Genomic DNA, 15,430 nt, shown 5'->3' with positions numbered 1-15,430 from the left:
AAATAAAGCCCGAAGCATGTAGAATGAGAAAAAATCGATTTAGAACACTTTATTCTTATTTCATTCCGATCGACAGACCTAGATTGTTGGATGATATCCCATTTAGGAATCTGATTGAAAAGGTCAGTCATGGCCACCGTATGCATTTAACCGCGAACCAGCTGACTCACCAGTGGAGCTAGAGCGTGTTCACATGGCGACGGGTAGCAGTAAACACTGTTCAAATTAGAAAAACAATGACATTTCACATTTCAGGAAAGTAAAAAATAAATATTAACGTGCACACACACACACACACACACACACACACACACACACACACAGACACACACACCCACACACACACACACACACACACACACACACATGCCAGTTCCTCCGTTCTCAACCCCGACTGAATATTTTGACCAAAAGATGAGCCGTGTCAACTCGTCCTCTTGAAGGAATGGAAACGACACAAACACCCAATTCAGTACATAATCTATGTCTGGTCCTCCCCCTCACTGTGATTAACGCGTGCGTGTCGACGAAGCGGCAGCTCCTTACTCCTCCCATGCTGGTGAAACGTGCGCCGTGCGCTTTTTAAAAGGCGATAGGGGACACCAGCGCATCCTGTTTGCGGCTGAGGTTGACGGTTCAAACGTATCATTGACCGCTCGGTGTCTGCCCTTATCTCCTCCCTCCAGCCTTATCCCCACAGTGGCCAGACACGGATCAATCCCGTCCGGAATTGGGTTTCACATACCGGAAGCGGGGACGTACATACACATGGGCCGCTTTCATCGACTCGCTGTAGCCATGGCCATGGGTATCCATCATGGTGAGCCCCTGCTTGTTGGCGGCCATGAAGCTGGAAGTTCATCTGGAATAAAACCCCAAAAAAAAAGAAAAAAAGAAAAAGAGAAAAGGCCATGTAGCTGTAGTGGAAACGTTGTCCTCCTTCAAATGAATGTAAAATTAAACAACACGGGACGTGAAACCGTCATACGGAAGCAGAGATGCCTTTCAGTGAATAATCAGCCTGTTATTATCATCTGCTAAACGACCAGATGTAATGTTACCTATGTCTTATGGTCTGTTTTTAGATTTGTATTCCTCAGTGTATTGTCAGTCCCACTGAGTTTCTACTTTGGTTGGAGCCCTAACGACCCGATGGTTGCGGGTTCAAGTCCTGCCATGTTTAAGTGTGTAGGCCTGTTTTAAATTGTAATTTACCCTTTAATCTGTGATTTTAATGTCTTTATCTGTTTTTAGATTTTTATTTCTATGCTTTTATTCTTCTTTGGTTTTCATAATGTATTTTATGACTTATGTAAAGCACTTTGAATTGCCCTTGTGTATGAAATGTGCTGTGCAAATAAACTTGCTGTGCCTTGCATATTTAGTTCTGAGTGATGATTTTTTTGACAAAATGGAAAGAAGTCCATATTGGTTGGAAGCGAAGGATTGAATGATGGTCAGGGTTAGTGCTGCCGTGCAGTGTGTGCGAGTGTGTGTGTGTGTGTGTGTGTGTGTGTGTGTGTGTGTGTGTATGTGTGGGTTTGTGTGCGTGAGCGCACGCGGGCATGTGTGCATATGCCTGCAGGCCCTACAGTCTAATGTGAGGAAAGGCCTCATGAATTATGATGTCCTGATTTTGCAAATATTCCATAATAAACGGCTGTGTTTTTGTGCTTTACTGCGTGCATGCAAATAAGTATTGTTTTGATTTGGCTTTAATTATTTAATTATAGTGTGTGTGTGTGTGTGTGTGTGTGTGCGTGCGTGTGTGCGTGCGTGTGTGCTTGCGTGCTTGCGTGCGTGCGTGCGCGCTTGCGTGTGTGCTTGCGCTCAGTAACAAGCTCAGGATAAGTAACAGATGCGGTGATGCAGCCTTGATGGGAGACCCAGACAGGGCCGGGCGGAGGAATTGGAGGGGAGAAGGATGGAGGGAGATGAGGGAGAGATGAGAAGAAGATGGCGCGGAAGATTGATGGCTGTTGACTCTGGTCCAGCGTAGTGAGAGCCGTGCGCCACACACACAAACATCCTACACACACACACACACACACACACACACAAACATACCAGCACACACACACATACACACACACACACACACAAACATACCAGCACACACACGCGAAGACATGCAGACAGATACCTCATGCGCGCAGAGAAACAAACAACTGAAAAGCAGAGTGACGCAAGACAAAGCCAAATTTAGCTGCAAGTGAACTATGAATATAGTGGATAATAGGAAAGCTCGTTCTACGCTTTAAACCGTCGTAGTTAAGTTTACATCTGCATTTATTGTGCGTACGTGTAGATCTGATGTGTAGATGTGCTCTTGCACAAATTCGCAAGCCATGTGATTTAAAACAGCAGGAAAGTCACATCCAATGAAAGGCAATGGATTGTGTGCTGCAGTCGTGCGTGTGTGTGTGTGTGTGTGTGTGTGTGTGTGTGTGTGTGTGTGTGTGTGTGTGTGTGTGTGTGTGTGTGTGTGCTTCTGTGTGTGTGCTTGTGTTGGTGTGTGTGCAGTGCACCCACAAGCACATGTGCACTACGTCAAAATGGCTCATATATATATATATATATATAAAGATTAAATCAACATAATATTCCATTTCAGAGCTAAGGCAACATCTTGGCCTTTGCTAATATTGAGTATTATTCAATGTAAAGAAGTGATAATATCAACGAAAGGTGGATTGATGTTGTCACACTAGTAGTGCACAGAGGATGCGTGTTTTGAGGGCATTTTCACGGGCATCCCAAAATACCTGCGCTGGTGCATGGCGACCTCGAGGAGCTTCTGGAACCATTCTGCCGCAGCGTCGGGACGGAGGTCCGAGGTGGAGACGGACAGGTGATTTTTTGCTCCGTGTTCTCCGTGATCCGCGGTTGCGCGCTCCTGCCGTTTGGGGGGGGGGGGGGGGGGGGCATGGACGGACGGAAGAGGGGGATGGAGGTGGAGCGTGGAGCTGCCGGCTGCATGCAGATAGGATCTCAGGGTGGAGGGGTGGGGGGGTGGGGGGCCGTGAATGTGTGATCGGAGACTAAAATCATTACAGTACAGCTGCCTGGTCACCGCGTCCTTGGTTCCTCCGCCGGGCAGGGAGGGGGCTCTCTCTACTTTCCTCCCCGGCTCCCTGGTTCTGTTCCTTCCTCCCTTCCCTCTTTCTTTCCTGGTGTTCCAGTGAAGTTTGTTTTTTCTCTCTCTCTCTCTCTCTCTCTCTCTCTCTCTTTTTTTCTTCTTCTTTACAAAGCACCAGATGTGTTCGCCTTCGCCTCGAATCCGGTGAACGAACGCCCCGCTTTTCTGCCGCGGGTTGAAACGCTTTTCTTCGGGGGTTTTGACTTCGTCTGTGACCGCGTTGCGGCAGTGGGAACCGGACGTCTTCGCCACGTTTACGTTGCGCACGAGCTGCGTCGCGTCCGCTGATCGATTCAATGATCCTTTCAAGCAACGATCAATCCTGCACCCAAATGTTAGTCGCTCGTTTTTCCGTTTCTTTAACATCAGTGCAAGAACGTTGCAAATGTATTTTTATTTTTATTTTTTTGCGGATCTCACAATTTTAAACATTGAAAGGATTTATCAAATTGCACGAGGAGAATAACCTTTGACATCGCTCATTAAGTTGCTTTCGCCAAATGGTGATTCCGGTGATCTTCGCGTTTCCTTTCGGATTTTGGTTCTCTGAAGCTCCTTTATACTACCTTCTCTACATTATTCTGCCTCTGTACATCTCTCAGCCTCTTATCTCCTCCTAAACTTCTCATTTTACAAACACATTTCATGGAACAGATGAACAGAGAAGAAAGAGAAATATTTCCTGATTAGAAAACACCGGTCAACAACTTGTGAGCGGGCGCTCTTTTCCCATTGTCATGCTCTTAAATTGTCCTGTTCACCCCGGCTGCCCCTGTACTGTAAAGCTCCAGAAGCACTGGCCACTGTCCGTCCATCCATCCAATTGTGTGTGTGTGTGTGTGTGTGTGTGTATGTGTGTGTATGTGTGTGTGTGTGTGTGTGTGTGTGTGTGTGTGTGTGTGTGTGTGTGTGTGTGTGTGTGTGTGTGCGTGCGTGCGTGTGAGAGAGAGAGACAGAGAGAGAGAGAGAGAGAAAGGGGAAAGAGAGAGAGAGGGGAAAAGGGGTGCGGGGAGAAAGAGAGAGAGAGAGAGAGAGAATGTAAACCTGGCCTTCCTGGGGTCTGATTGGCTGATTCCCTGCCTGGTGGTTTTGTCCTTGAGAATGTGCAGACACGGGGCAGATAATGTTCTGACACCAGAAACTCTAAACCCGGGAGAAGATCAACACTTCGTACAGTACTTCTATTCTGCTCCTTCTGTTCTCCCCGTCGTCACGCCGGACGGAAACACCGTACACAGGCTTTCGGCGGCGCTGGTGGCGTTGTCGTTCCTAGAAACCAGGAATCCTGCTCACGCCTTCCTGTTTCATCAGTGAGAAATCCCTTGCCCTGTCTAAGCAACATGGTCATCCACCAAAGGGTCCCACTGGGATTGTTCACTTCAAAACCAATGACACAAACTCTCTTGCACACACACACACACACACACACACACACACACACACACACACACACACACACACACACACACACACACACACACACACACACATACACACACTCCCATAAGGCATAGAGCCTCCTTACTTCCCTGTTTTGCAAAATGGATTTTGGGGTCAGAGCCGTGCATACTTCCCCTGTGAAAGTGTAATTTCAAAATAAATGTATGTAACAACGCACACAGTGGTCTGCTGCAAGCCTATTTACAAATCACGTAATAAGTCTAAAATTCAGTTTAGGCCCTGCATGCATGCGCAAAAACTCCACTTTTGGATGTGTCTGTCCGTCGTGCTGGACGTTGCAAGGTCAAATATCTCCTTTTTCCCGTGCGCACGTGTAACAGTGGGATTTCTGCAAAAGTCAGCATGCACGGAGCGGCTCACTGCATCCCAATAGGCAGTGATCCAAAGTTGTCTTGCCTGTTTTTTAAACGGTAAATAATATCATTTGCGCAAAATAATAATAATAATAATAATAATAAAATAATAATAATAATAATAATAATGATGCAGCCCGAAAAGATTCATATGCGGCCTATTTTGAATTTGTTTCTTGCGCATGGATCTACGATTGGAATTTTTTTTTTCTCCACACCCGTGGTTATACTCGACACCCATTCTAGGAGTTGTGCACGTTTTATTATCATCCTTTTTTTTGTCATAGCAAACGCATTTCTTAATTTGTCGGACTGCCTCCCATCGCGGTGTAATAAGTCTCCCACCCTTTTGTATACTCTGCGTTTAAACCCGGTCTCCATTTCAGCGAGGAAGGAAAAAAGTCTGAGAAATAATAATTGCCATTTCAATGACTTTAATAAGCAAAATAGGAAACAACTTCTTCCAAAAACAACAAAAAAATAAGACAAAACAGAAACCAGCCTGAATGGAACCACAACAGTTCAAATTTAAGTTGCTTTACTCTTATTTATATAAACAGGATTGAAAATTGATCCCTATCATCGCGAAGTGTCATCGCTGAAAACAAAACAACAACCCGCTGCTGCAGTTTCAGTTTGATTTCAACACAGTTGAATCAGTAACAAACCATAGATTGTTAAATGCATGAACTTTCCAACAATAGTTTCAAATGCAAGCACCATGCTTATTCGATATGATCCGACAGTTCGTTAATTTAAATCATTAAAATAAAAACTTTTTTTTTTAACTATGCATCTGGCCAGCAGAACCAGAATCACCAAATAATAATACAACAGACACAAAACGTATTATAATAACATACTTGGAGTTTTCATTTTGAGAATTTGCACAACCGGGTTCCCCTTTTTTAACTGACCGGCAGGAAAAAAAATCAGGAAAACATATCTAATATAAAAAAGAGAGAAAGCTGTTGGCTGTAGATGCATCCCTGACATAATAAAGTTTATTTGACATTTATAAGGGTTGCGAAATAGGAATCGCTGCTCCTGCGCTACAGGTGCGACAGCTCCTGGGAATATCGCAGCATAACTGATATGCCCTCGTTGAATCGTCGTATTTGCAGCCTATACAGTATCGATCCGCTTTATCAATAACTTGCTTCAGTATCGGGATATTTATGACATTCCGACCACGTGCTCGTCCCCTCTGCCCCCCGCGCAGTGGCTCTAAATAGGTCCAAAATCCCTGCAAAACGTTGACATTTCTTCGAATGGTGTAATTATCGTATGAATTCCTGGAGGGAGGTTTGCACAAAATTCAAAATGAAAACTTAAAAAAAAAATTAAAATAAAATAAAATCATGATCCAAAAGTGCACTTGACACACACACAATAAAACGTTTGTTTGTGCTTAAATGCAGCTGGAAAAAATGCCCATATCTCTGAATCAATCAATACCCCCAGAAATGAAAAAAAAACAAAAAAAAAACAAAAACAAACAAACAAACAAAAACAAAAAAAAGTTACACATATAGGAAAATAAAACACTACACGAAGAAAGAAAGAAGTTCAAACCAGCCTCCTCAATCTTTTGGTGTGCAGTTTTTGCGGTTGCATAATATTTACAAGCCTAAAAGGAACTCACACACCACACTGCACCGGCAGTCCTGCTGTTCTCTAAAACCCCCAAAAAACTATGGAGAAGCGCAGATCAACGACATGCTCTTAATATACACGAGAAGGTGGAAGGTACAAAATAGAAATTATCACCATACATGTCCAGCATGCAGGATTAATATTTTAATGCGGATTTTTTTTTTTTTTTTTTTTTTTTTTTTTTTTTACTGTTTCATTATATATTCGAATATAACCAAGCAGGCAATAAATCAATGTTGATGTTGCATAAAATGTTCCCCTGTTGGTGGGTTCGGACACAGAAGTGGAGTTTTTGCATAACGTGGAGTCTCTCAGATTGTTTTTTTTTGGGTGGGAGGGTGGGAGGGTGGGGGGGGTGCTCACAGGGCTCGTCTGCGTTGGAAACGAGGCCTACTTGTTTCATAACAATGTCAGCAAGTTTTTTTTTTGGGGGGGGGATTTGCCTCGGTGTCATCGTCCCACACTACTTTACAGAGTAACCCCCCCCCCCCCCCCAAAAAAACTGAAACCTAAGGAAAAAAGAAAAAAGTTCACCAGCCAAGATCCTCTTCTCTGGAGAAAAGTCTTTACTAGAAGCAACTCATCTACAGAGATTAGACTACTGGGACTGATCAGACATTCTAGTTGCTCTTTGCATTTGTCGCCACGTGATGGAGAGATGGTTACATATGGGTTATTACTGGATGTATTATTATTATTGTTATTATTCTATTATGAATACCATCTGTATCATTATTACATGGGAGGGGCTTTGGGTGTTCACTGTTCGTCAGCATCAGTTGTGAATGGGGGTGATGGCGGAGTCACAATAAAACTCACATGAAAAACTCCGGGGACGAGGGGCTGTCGCTGGTCGAGCCGGCCTCGCGGAAGCCCCCCGCCGCGCCGCCACCGCCGCCACCGCCGCCGCCGCCGCCGCCGCCGCCGCCGCCGCCGCCGCCGCCGCCGCCGCCCCGCGTCCCCGTCAGTTTCTCGCACTTGAGCTTGTAGGCGTCGCGCTCGCGCGCCAGCCGGCCGATCTCCGCCTTCAGCTGCTCCACCTGGTTGATCAGCTGCGTCTTCTCGTTCTCCAGCACGTGCTTTTGCTGCACCCGCTTGAAGCGGCACGACTGCGCGTAGCCGCGGTTCTTCAGCGTCCGCCGCTTCTGCTTCAGGCGGATCACCTCGTCCTTGGTGAAGCCGCGCAGGTGCCGGTTGAGCTCCCGCACCGACATGGACACCAGCTGGTCGTCGGAGAAGCGGTCCTCCACGTTGAGGCCCCCGGGGCCGTGGTGGTGCGCCGACTGGCCCCCGAGGTGCTGGCTGTGCTGGTGGTGGTGGTGGTGGTGGTGGCTGCGGTGGTGGTGGTGGGACTCGGGCGACACCGGGGACGGGCTGTCGGGGTCCTGGCTGTGATGGTGCTGGTGGTGCTGGGTGTGCGCGTGGCCGTGGCCCCCCGGGTGTCCGGACATGTCGTCGGGGTGGTGCGGGAGGTCGCCGGCGTACGGATGGTGGTGCTGCTGCTGCTGGGCTGCGTGGGCGTGGTGGTGGTGGTGCGGGCCCCGGTAGCCCCCCTCGAAGGCGCCCTGCTGCTGCAGCTGCTGCTGGACGTGGGCGGGAGGCGGGTGGCCGTGCGCCGTGGCTCCGATCAGGGCCTCCACCGCGTCCTCCGGGGTCAGACTCAGGGTCTGCGGGTCTATCTGCTGGTGGTAGCCGCCGTTGGGCATCCAGTAGAGCTCCTCCAGGTGGTTCTTCTGCTCCGTGGGGCTGAAGCTGGGCGAGGACGGCACCGAGCTGCAGGGCGTGCTGATCGGGGTGGAGGACACGGAGCCCTGCGGCTGCAGACGCGTGCACTGGCGCACCCCGGCGCGCTCCAGCCCGGCCAGGCCTTCCTTCTTCACGTCGAACTTCATCAGGTCAAAGTCGTTGACGTATTCCAGAGCCAGGGGACTGTTGGGCAGCTCGGGGCCCATTCCTATTTCTGCGCTCATGCCGACCGACTTGTTAATCGGCGCCTCTTCGCTCCGCTCTTGTCTCATGCAATAGTTCTTGTAAACCCTCCACCGCTGTGCGCCGCTTGGTTGTAGCATGAACCACACCAGAAAAAAAAAACACCAAGAAAAGTAAAGAAGAAAACTTTCAGACTAGCGCTCTGCAAACGGCATCGGGACCGTGCGTCATGCGCGTCTGGCGCGGTGACCGGGGAGAGGAGGTAGAAAGCAGTGCAGCTCACTGCAAAAGTAAAACCTCAGTCTTTTGAGCCGGTGTGTAGTCACAGATACGAAAGGGGGAAAAAAAACTGTCATAGATTAGAAAAAAAAAGAAAGAAAGACCACGTATACGCGTTGGAACCAGTCCTCGGAATAAAACTTCTCTTTTGTAAGTCCTTTTTTTTTTGTTTTTTTCGCCAGGAAAAATTAAAAAAAAAAAAAAAAAAAAAAAAAAAAAAAGCAACACAGAAGCGGTAATAAGCGCTATACAGGGCGTCTGAATTCGCTGAGAAGTAGCTTTCCAGCTCTGCACCGCAGAGATTTGGGCTCTCCTCTCGGACCAACTCGCTCCAGAGTATCCAGCAGACTGCGCGGCGGCCGGCCAGCCTTTATACTTATAGCGCGCCGTGACGTCACTGCCCCCGCCGCGCCCGGCGCTCCAATGGGAGCAGCACGCGGAGGAGGGGCGGGGAGGGCGGAGGAGGGTGGGGAGACGCACTTTGACAGCTCCAGTCAGCTGACCGCCCCGCTTCCCCTTTATTATAAGGAGGAGGTCTCAGGAAAGGAGGGAAAAATGCCTCCGCTTTACCGCTGCCTCTCCGTCGTGAACGCACGCGTCCCCATTAACGATCATTTTCCTATTCGGATGCCGCGGCCGCGTGGATTTGATTTGGGAGACACGGGCGAATGGACTCCCAAGAGGGAAAGGAAAAAAAAAAAAAAAAAAATGGAGTTAAGGTTTAAGACAAAAGTCCGTCGAAGAAGATAGTTGATCTAGGTCCCGCCTACATGTTGGCTCATTTGATATGCAAAACATTTAAGCTTTTTTTTTTTTCAAGGCTTTTAAGAAAAGAAAACATAAGAACCCTTTATAAATGGCCCGGGGTTATAAGCTGCTTCAGAAAAAAAGTAGTAATTCAGGAAAAGGTCAAATCTATAGCTGTGTATTATCCATCTTGGTCCCTCCTACATGTGAGCTCATTTGATATTCAAAACATGAAACTTTAGTTCACGACAAGTAAGTAACAGCTGTAGCAGCCTGCGTTTAACATACAAAATATAATACGCACGGTGACGCTTAAGTCAGGGCTGGGGCTGTAGGGTCGGGGTTATCTTAGACTCAGCCCCTCGTATGCAAAACATGAAACTTCACGACAAAGGTATGTCAAACATTTTTCCATCCACCCACAGCAGTGAGACAAGTAATTGGAATAGGTGATTAGAGGCCTAATAGGCTGTGATAGGATGTTACAGTGGTGCCGTTTAATCCCACTTTAACCTGCTATGACAAGATAGTTAGACAGAAGACCCCTCTTGTTATTTATTAAGAAAGAGGCTCAAATGTGTCCTTGGGTTCGTTATTTGTCGTTGTTATTATTATAATTATGATTATGACTATTTCTATCAAGAGCGATTAAACCTTAGGGATATACATATGCATACGGAACTTTCTGTCATAATTAAAAGTTCACCTTGTCGGGAAATGTCACACTGTAGGTTTACACACAGTCAGACTGGCGCTGTCCCACTGCACAGCGTCCGTCCCAAACACACGCACTAGAAACAGGCTCAAGGCCCAATGCTGCCCCCTAGCGGACCAGCACCGCAACGGATCCGGGATGTAGATCTTTCATCCGCGCGTTAATTTGTAGCTCAACTTTACGTCCGTGTATTGATTTATATGAACTCTATATTTATAACATTTGTCACGTTGCTTCGGATTGGAGACACAATGAGCTCAAATATGTCGTTGACGTCACAAGTCCGAGCTGCAGATTTGGACTTTTCTGAAGGAATGATAAAAATGAATGTGGTCAATGTTCTGTCCTGTGATCGATTTGATTTGATTTTTATTATAATTACGATGAGCGCTCAAAAAAAACAAAAAAAAACCCCAAACGCAAACGAATCCGTTTTTAAACGAGTCAATCTGAGGTATCGATTCGATAATCATTCGGTGCCCACCTCATATCCAGTGATTATCGATCACCCCTGGTTTTGCAAGGTCCGACAATGAAGGTGTTAAAAATGTAACGTTTTAATTCATTAACTTTAAATCTCACTAGTTTTGACACCCCTTTTAGATATATTAATTTAATATCTTAATATCTTCTTCTGCATACATTATTGTGATTAACTGCTTAATATCATATTTCTGGAGGCGAATCTGATGCTAAATTCTTTTCAAATAAATAAAAAATAAAATACTAAAAACTATTTTTCTCATTAAAGTTAAACCGTGTTTATTTCGGTGATGAAATCACACGCAGCAAATAGTTTGATCGTATTTGACAAATGAAATCAGTCCCAAAAATCCGCGCCAAATTTATTGCCTAATTTAAAAAATATTTTTAGAGCTTCGATTTATTTTTAGCCTGGTTTAAGTATTATTATTATTATTATTATTATTATACTTGTTATTATTACTGTTATTATTATTATTATTATTATTATTAGTAGTAGTAGTAGTAGTAGTAGTAGTAGTAGTAGTAGTAGTAGTAATAATAATAATAATAATAATAATAATAATAATAATAATAATAATAATAACAATAACAATAACAATAGTAATAATAATATTGTTGTTGTCGTCTGTTATTAATATGATTCTACTTTTACAAAGGCTGATTCATTCGAATTTTCAATTAGAATAAACAAAATAAAATAAGTAATATTAATATTTCCAATACTATAAGTACTAATACTAGTTTTGATGCTACTTGTGTGATGCTGCTGATTCCTGTATTCCTACCTTTTTGTCGATAGAAAGAGGTTGCGGAGCCTACAACCTGCACTGATACTGTCTGAATTTATCCATTTTTGGACATTTCCCAAACCCTTCCCACTTCGATACTTTAATCCTGGAATGTGGTCTAGCGCTCTGCATATTGGTATTTTCTTATAGTTCCTAAATCTGACTCCATCCCCCCTTGCTCTGTGCACATGTTTTCTCGGAGGCAGAGCCATTAATGCTGTGTAACACAGCCCGGGCGGACCGGGGCAGGCCTGCCGGCTCCCCCCTCGGTAATAACGGGATGTAATGGAGAGCCGAGATGTAAAAAGCCTGCGTGTCAGCAGCACATCGGTGGTTAATGATCTATTAAGTGATCCGTGTGCTTATGGACAGCAAAAAAAAGTGTCGATGCATGCTCATCCCCTCCACCCACCCACCCACCCTAATGAGAGTCCCATCCTACGGATTTTAGGAATGAATAACAGAAATAAAATCACCTTTAAAATGTTGACTTGCATTGAGTTGACAAGGTGCTGCGCGCCGAGGCGCACGGACCGGACCGGCGCGGCTCAGTCCGCTTCCCGGCCGCGCACTGGGCGCCACCGGTCCCCGGAAACCACAGCATCACCGGGACTGATCCCAGGAAACAGAGCATCACCGGGACAGATCCCAGGACCAGAGCACCGGGATCGTGTTCAGGTGTATCACTGGTACATGCATCAAGGTCCAGGATCGGAGCATCAGCGGTTCGTGATCACTGGTCCAGAGGAGGCCTGGACTAGGTGCCAGAGGAGGAGACTTTTCTCACTAAAATGGATTTATGCTCTTCTCACTGCCGAGACAAGGACCTAAAGCCCTGCAGGTTGCATGGACTGAACCCATGTGAATTTATTAATTATTATTATTATTATTATTATTATTATTATTATTATTATTATTATTATTATTATCATCGTCATCATCATCATCATCATCATCATCATCAGCATTATTATCATTATTATTATTATTATTATTATTATTATTATTATTTTCTATTTGATCTTTCTGTAACGATGAGGAGAGGTGGCGCCCGGCTTAACTCTAATGGATGTAAGTATATTTTTGGGGCCTGTGTGGGTGGAGGGGGGTGGGGGTGGAGGCAGACATATGCACCGTCCTCGTCCCGGTGGAGCCTCCGTAGCCCACAGAGCGACCGTTTCCAAGCGCCGTTCGAACTTTACTCCATCACATCATTTCGGTCGGTGACGAAAAAAACTTAATCCCTACCATCCCCGTGCGCCGTGACGTCACAGTTTGCGAGACACAAAACTGGGAGATCGCCGCGAAAAGCGCGAGACGGGCCTGGCCCCGGGCGCTCGGTGTTATTGTCACGGTTGTGCGCGTCGAGTTATCTGCCACGTCGTTATTTGTGTGCGGACAATGTCAGTGTTCGTTTGCACGGATTGAAGCTGTTCAATTCCGAGCGTCTTTTCCAAAAGCAGGTTCCGGAGGCGACCCCGCGTTGCGTCGTGCGGATCGCACCTTGTTTGACCGACGGACGCTGCGTTCCCATCGAACTGTCAATTGACAACCAGCCGCTCGAGCCTTCCTCCTGCAAACCGGTCGATTGGCCGAGAGAAAAACACGTTGGACCCTTAAAAAAAACAACAACAACAACAACAACGACATCATTGGGAATAACACGTTAACACGCTCGTCTTTCTGCCCTGCGATCCCACCGATTTAGAACTCCTCATCACAAGGCGTCAAATGACTCAACGCTGCAGCCCACCGATAACGCGCTGTTTATCTTGACCTTCATCTTTCTCTCCGCATACGCCGCGCGAACACCGTTTTAGCGGCGTCCTCTTTGCACCTGTTGGTGGCCGGTTCGACTCCATCGCGGCGTGGAGCGACGGACGCCGAGGCTCAGAGGGGGGGGAGGCTGGGGTCATTTCTTGTGACCGGGCGCCTCCGGTGGTACAGCACGGTACTTGCAGCAATTTTGCTCCGACTTGAGTTATTTCAGTGAGACGCAGAGAGTACTCAGACCTTTTCGCTTGAGCGAAAGTACACATACCCGGACGCGAGATTGCTCTATCAGAAGTGGAAGTACCACATTTGCCTTCCTACATAATTAAAAGTATATATATTTGTTGCTGTTAAATGTATTTAAAGTATTAAAAGTAAGCGTGCGTGTCGTATCCGGTGCCCTGGTTTAACAGCCTATAATCGGGGGTTACATTTGGTTCGGGAGGCGGATGGGCACTGATTACATTTTTTTGGCAAACCTATTGAAGTTATTCTTTTAGTAAAGGTCCAGTAACGCGACTGTTAGAAATGTGGTAGCGTTAAAATTTAGGATAAATTTGGGGTAAAACCGACTATACTTAAATGTGTACAGCTACTTGAAAAGTGTAGTAAAGCACAGTAACAAAGTACTTGTCCTTTATTACTTCCTATTACTGATTGAGACAACAAGAGAGAGAGAGAGCGAGAGAGAGAGAGGGAGAGGGAGAGAGAGAGAGAGAGAGAGAGACTTATTATGACAATGATCACGATGAGGGCCAAGGTATAATCGTGGGCCTTTTCTCAGATGAGATGTCTGACTGACATGTTGTAAATATAACAAGGAATAAATGTCAGCACACGCTGCACTGGCTTAAGCCCAAAAGGAAAAAAATAAATAAATCTGCCTTTTGTTGTGGTTATTTCATTAATGTCAATTGCTGTACTGTTTACAATCGTTTGGCTCCCTTCCAGTTGGCCCTTTGTTGAGGCTTACGTACAGCATTTGGTTTGAACATGAACCGGGGCTCAGTGACCACAGGAAGTGGAGCGACGCCACAGGAACCGAACAGCATCTGGCATGACATAATTACTGATAATATTCTCTGGCTATAACCATTATTTTAATCTGCAGTTCAAAAGCTAATAACCACTCTCTGTCATTTGGCATAAGTCATTTAATATGTTTTGAGGATTAGATCATAGCAGCACTTTCTTTCCGATTGGCTCCTTAAGCATCCGATAGAACCTAATGCAGGAAAATAATGCGGGGGACGTTTATGTATAAAAATATCAGTTAAAAAAAAGGGGGGGCCTATTAAAAAAAAAAAAAAAAAAAAAAAGAAAATTAAAATCCCATATTAAAATCTAAAAATAATAGTGAAATAAAGCCTGGAACATGAAAATCAGTGGAATCAACATTACAACGCTAGTGTAGCACTGGAAAACCGTACTGTAATCCACTGTGTGAGATTCAATTTCCACACGACGCTGTAATGTTCTGGAAAATATGCGTCATCGATCTCCACTGCGGTATTAAGTGCAGAGCAAAGAATATGTTTTAAATTGGCCCCGTATGGCGCGTGCGTGTGTTTAATATCGGAGAGGGGTTTTGTCTGGATGTGTTTTCTTGATATACATCTGATATAATGATCTCGGAGCTGGTTCCATTCTCGTCCTCCCTCCATCAGAGAGTCTGTGGGTCAGCCGCGCTGCCAGCGTGGGAGCCGGTGGGCTTGATTGATCTTTGGGGTGCGTGGGCGGTGCTGCACCGGCCACACATGGGGACAGAAGCCGAACGGGCGTTTTTTTTTGTTTTTGTTTTTTTCGACTCGTACTTTCTCGCCTCGGCTCCCCGCTGCTCCCCTCCTTTTCGGCAGCCTCCCCCTCCACCACCCCCAGCCCCCCCCCCCCCCCCCCCCCGGCCTTCACTCCGTCCCTCATTTCCGACGACGTTTATTTCCTTCGTGTCGGGCCCGGTCCGCGTTGTGATCGGCGGTGTCGGAGCTAAAACGGAGGCGCTTTTAAAACCCTGTCCGCTGTCCCTCCTCCACCCGCTCCATTTGCCTACAGCGCGTCCTCCCACCCCCCCTCCCCCTCCCCCGCTCTCCGTCATGGCTCCGTCGCC

The 15,430-nt window shown here is 46.1% G+C and overlaps 1 protein-coding gene across 1 annotated transcript; it reads right to left on the bottom strand.

Moving 5' to 3' along the window:
- Positions 1 to 7,424: 7,424 nt before the first annotated feature.
- Positions 7,425 to 8,814, bottom strand: mafba (MAF bZIP transcription factor Ba; the record flags this gene model as incomplete). The annotated part of the gene is made up of 1 exon (XM_080015726.1): positions 7,425 to 8,814. Exon 1 carries the CDS (start codon positions 8,676 to 8,678, stop codon positions 7,425 to 7,427), a length of 1,254 nt encoding a protein of 417 aa, XP_079871852.1. The 5' UTR covers positions 8,679 to 8,814.
- Positions 8,815 to 15,430: the final 6,616 nt, after the last annotated feature.

This window comes from Zeus faber, assembly GCF_960531495.2.
Source record: "Zeus faber genome assembly, chromosome: 15".
NCBI lineage: Eukaryota > Metazoa > Chordata > Actinopteri > Zeiformes > Zeidae > Zeus > Zeus faber.
The sequence above is the reverse complement of the archived record's forward strand: the minus strand, read 5'-3'. Positions and strand labels throughout refer to the sequence as shown.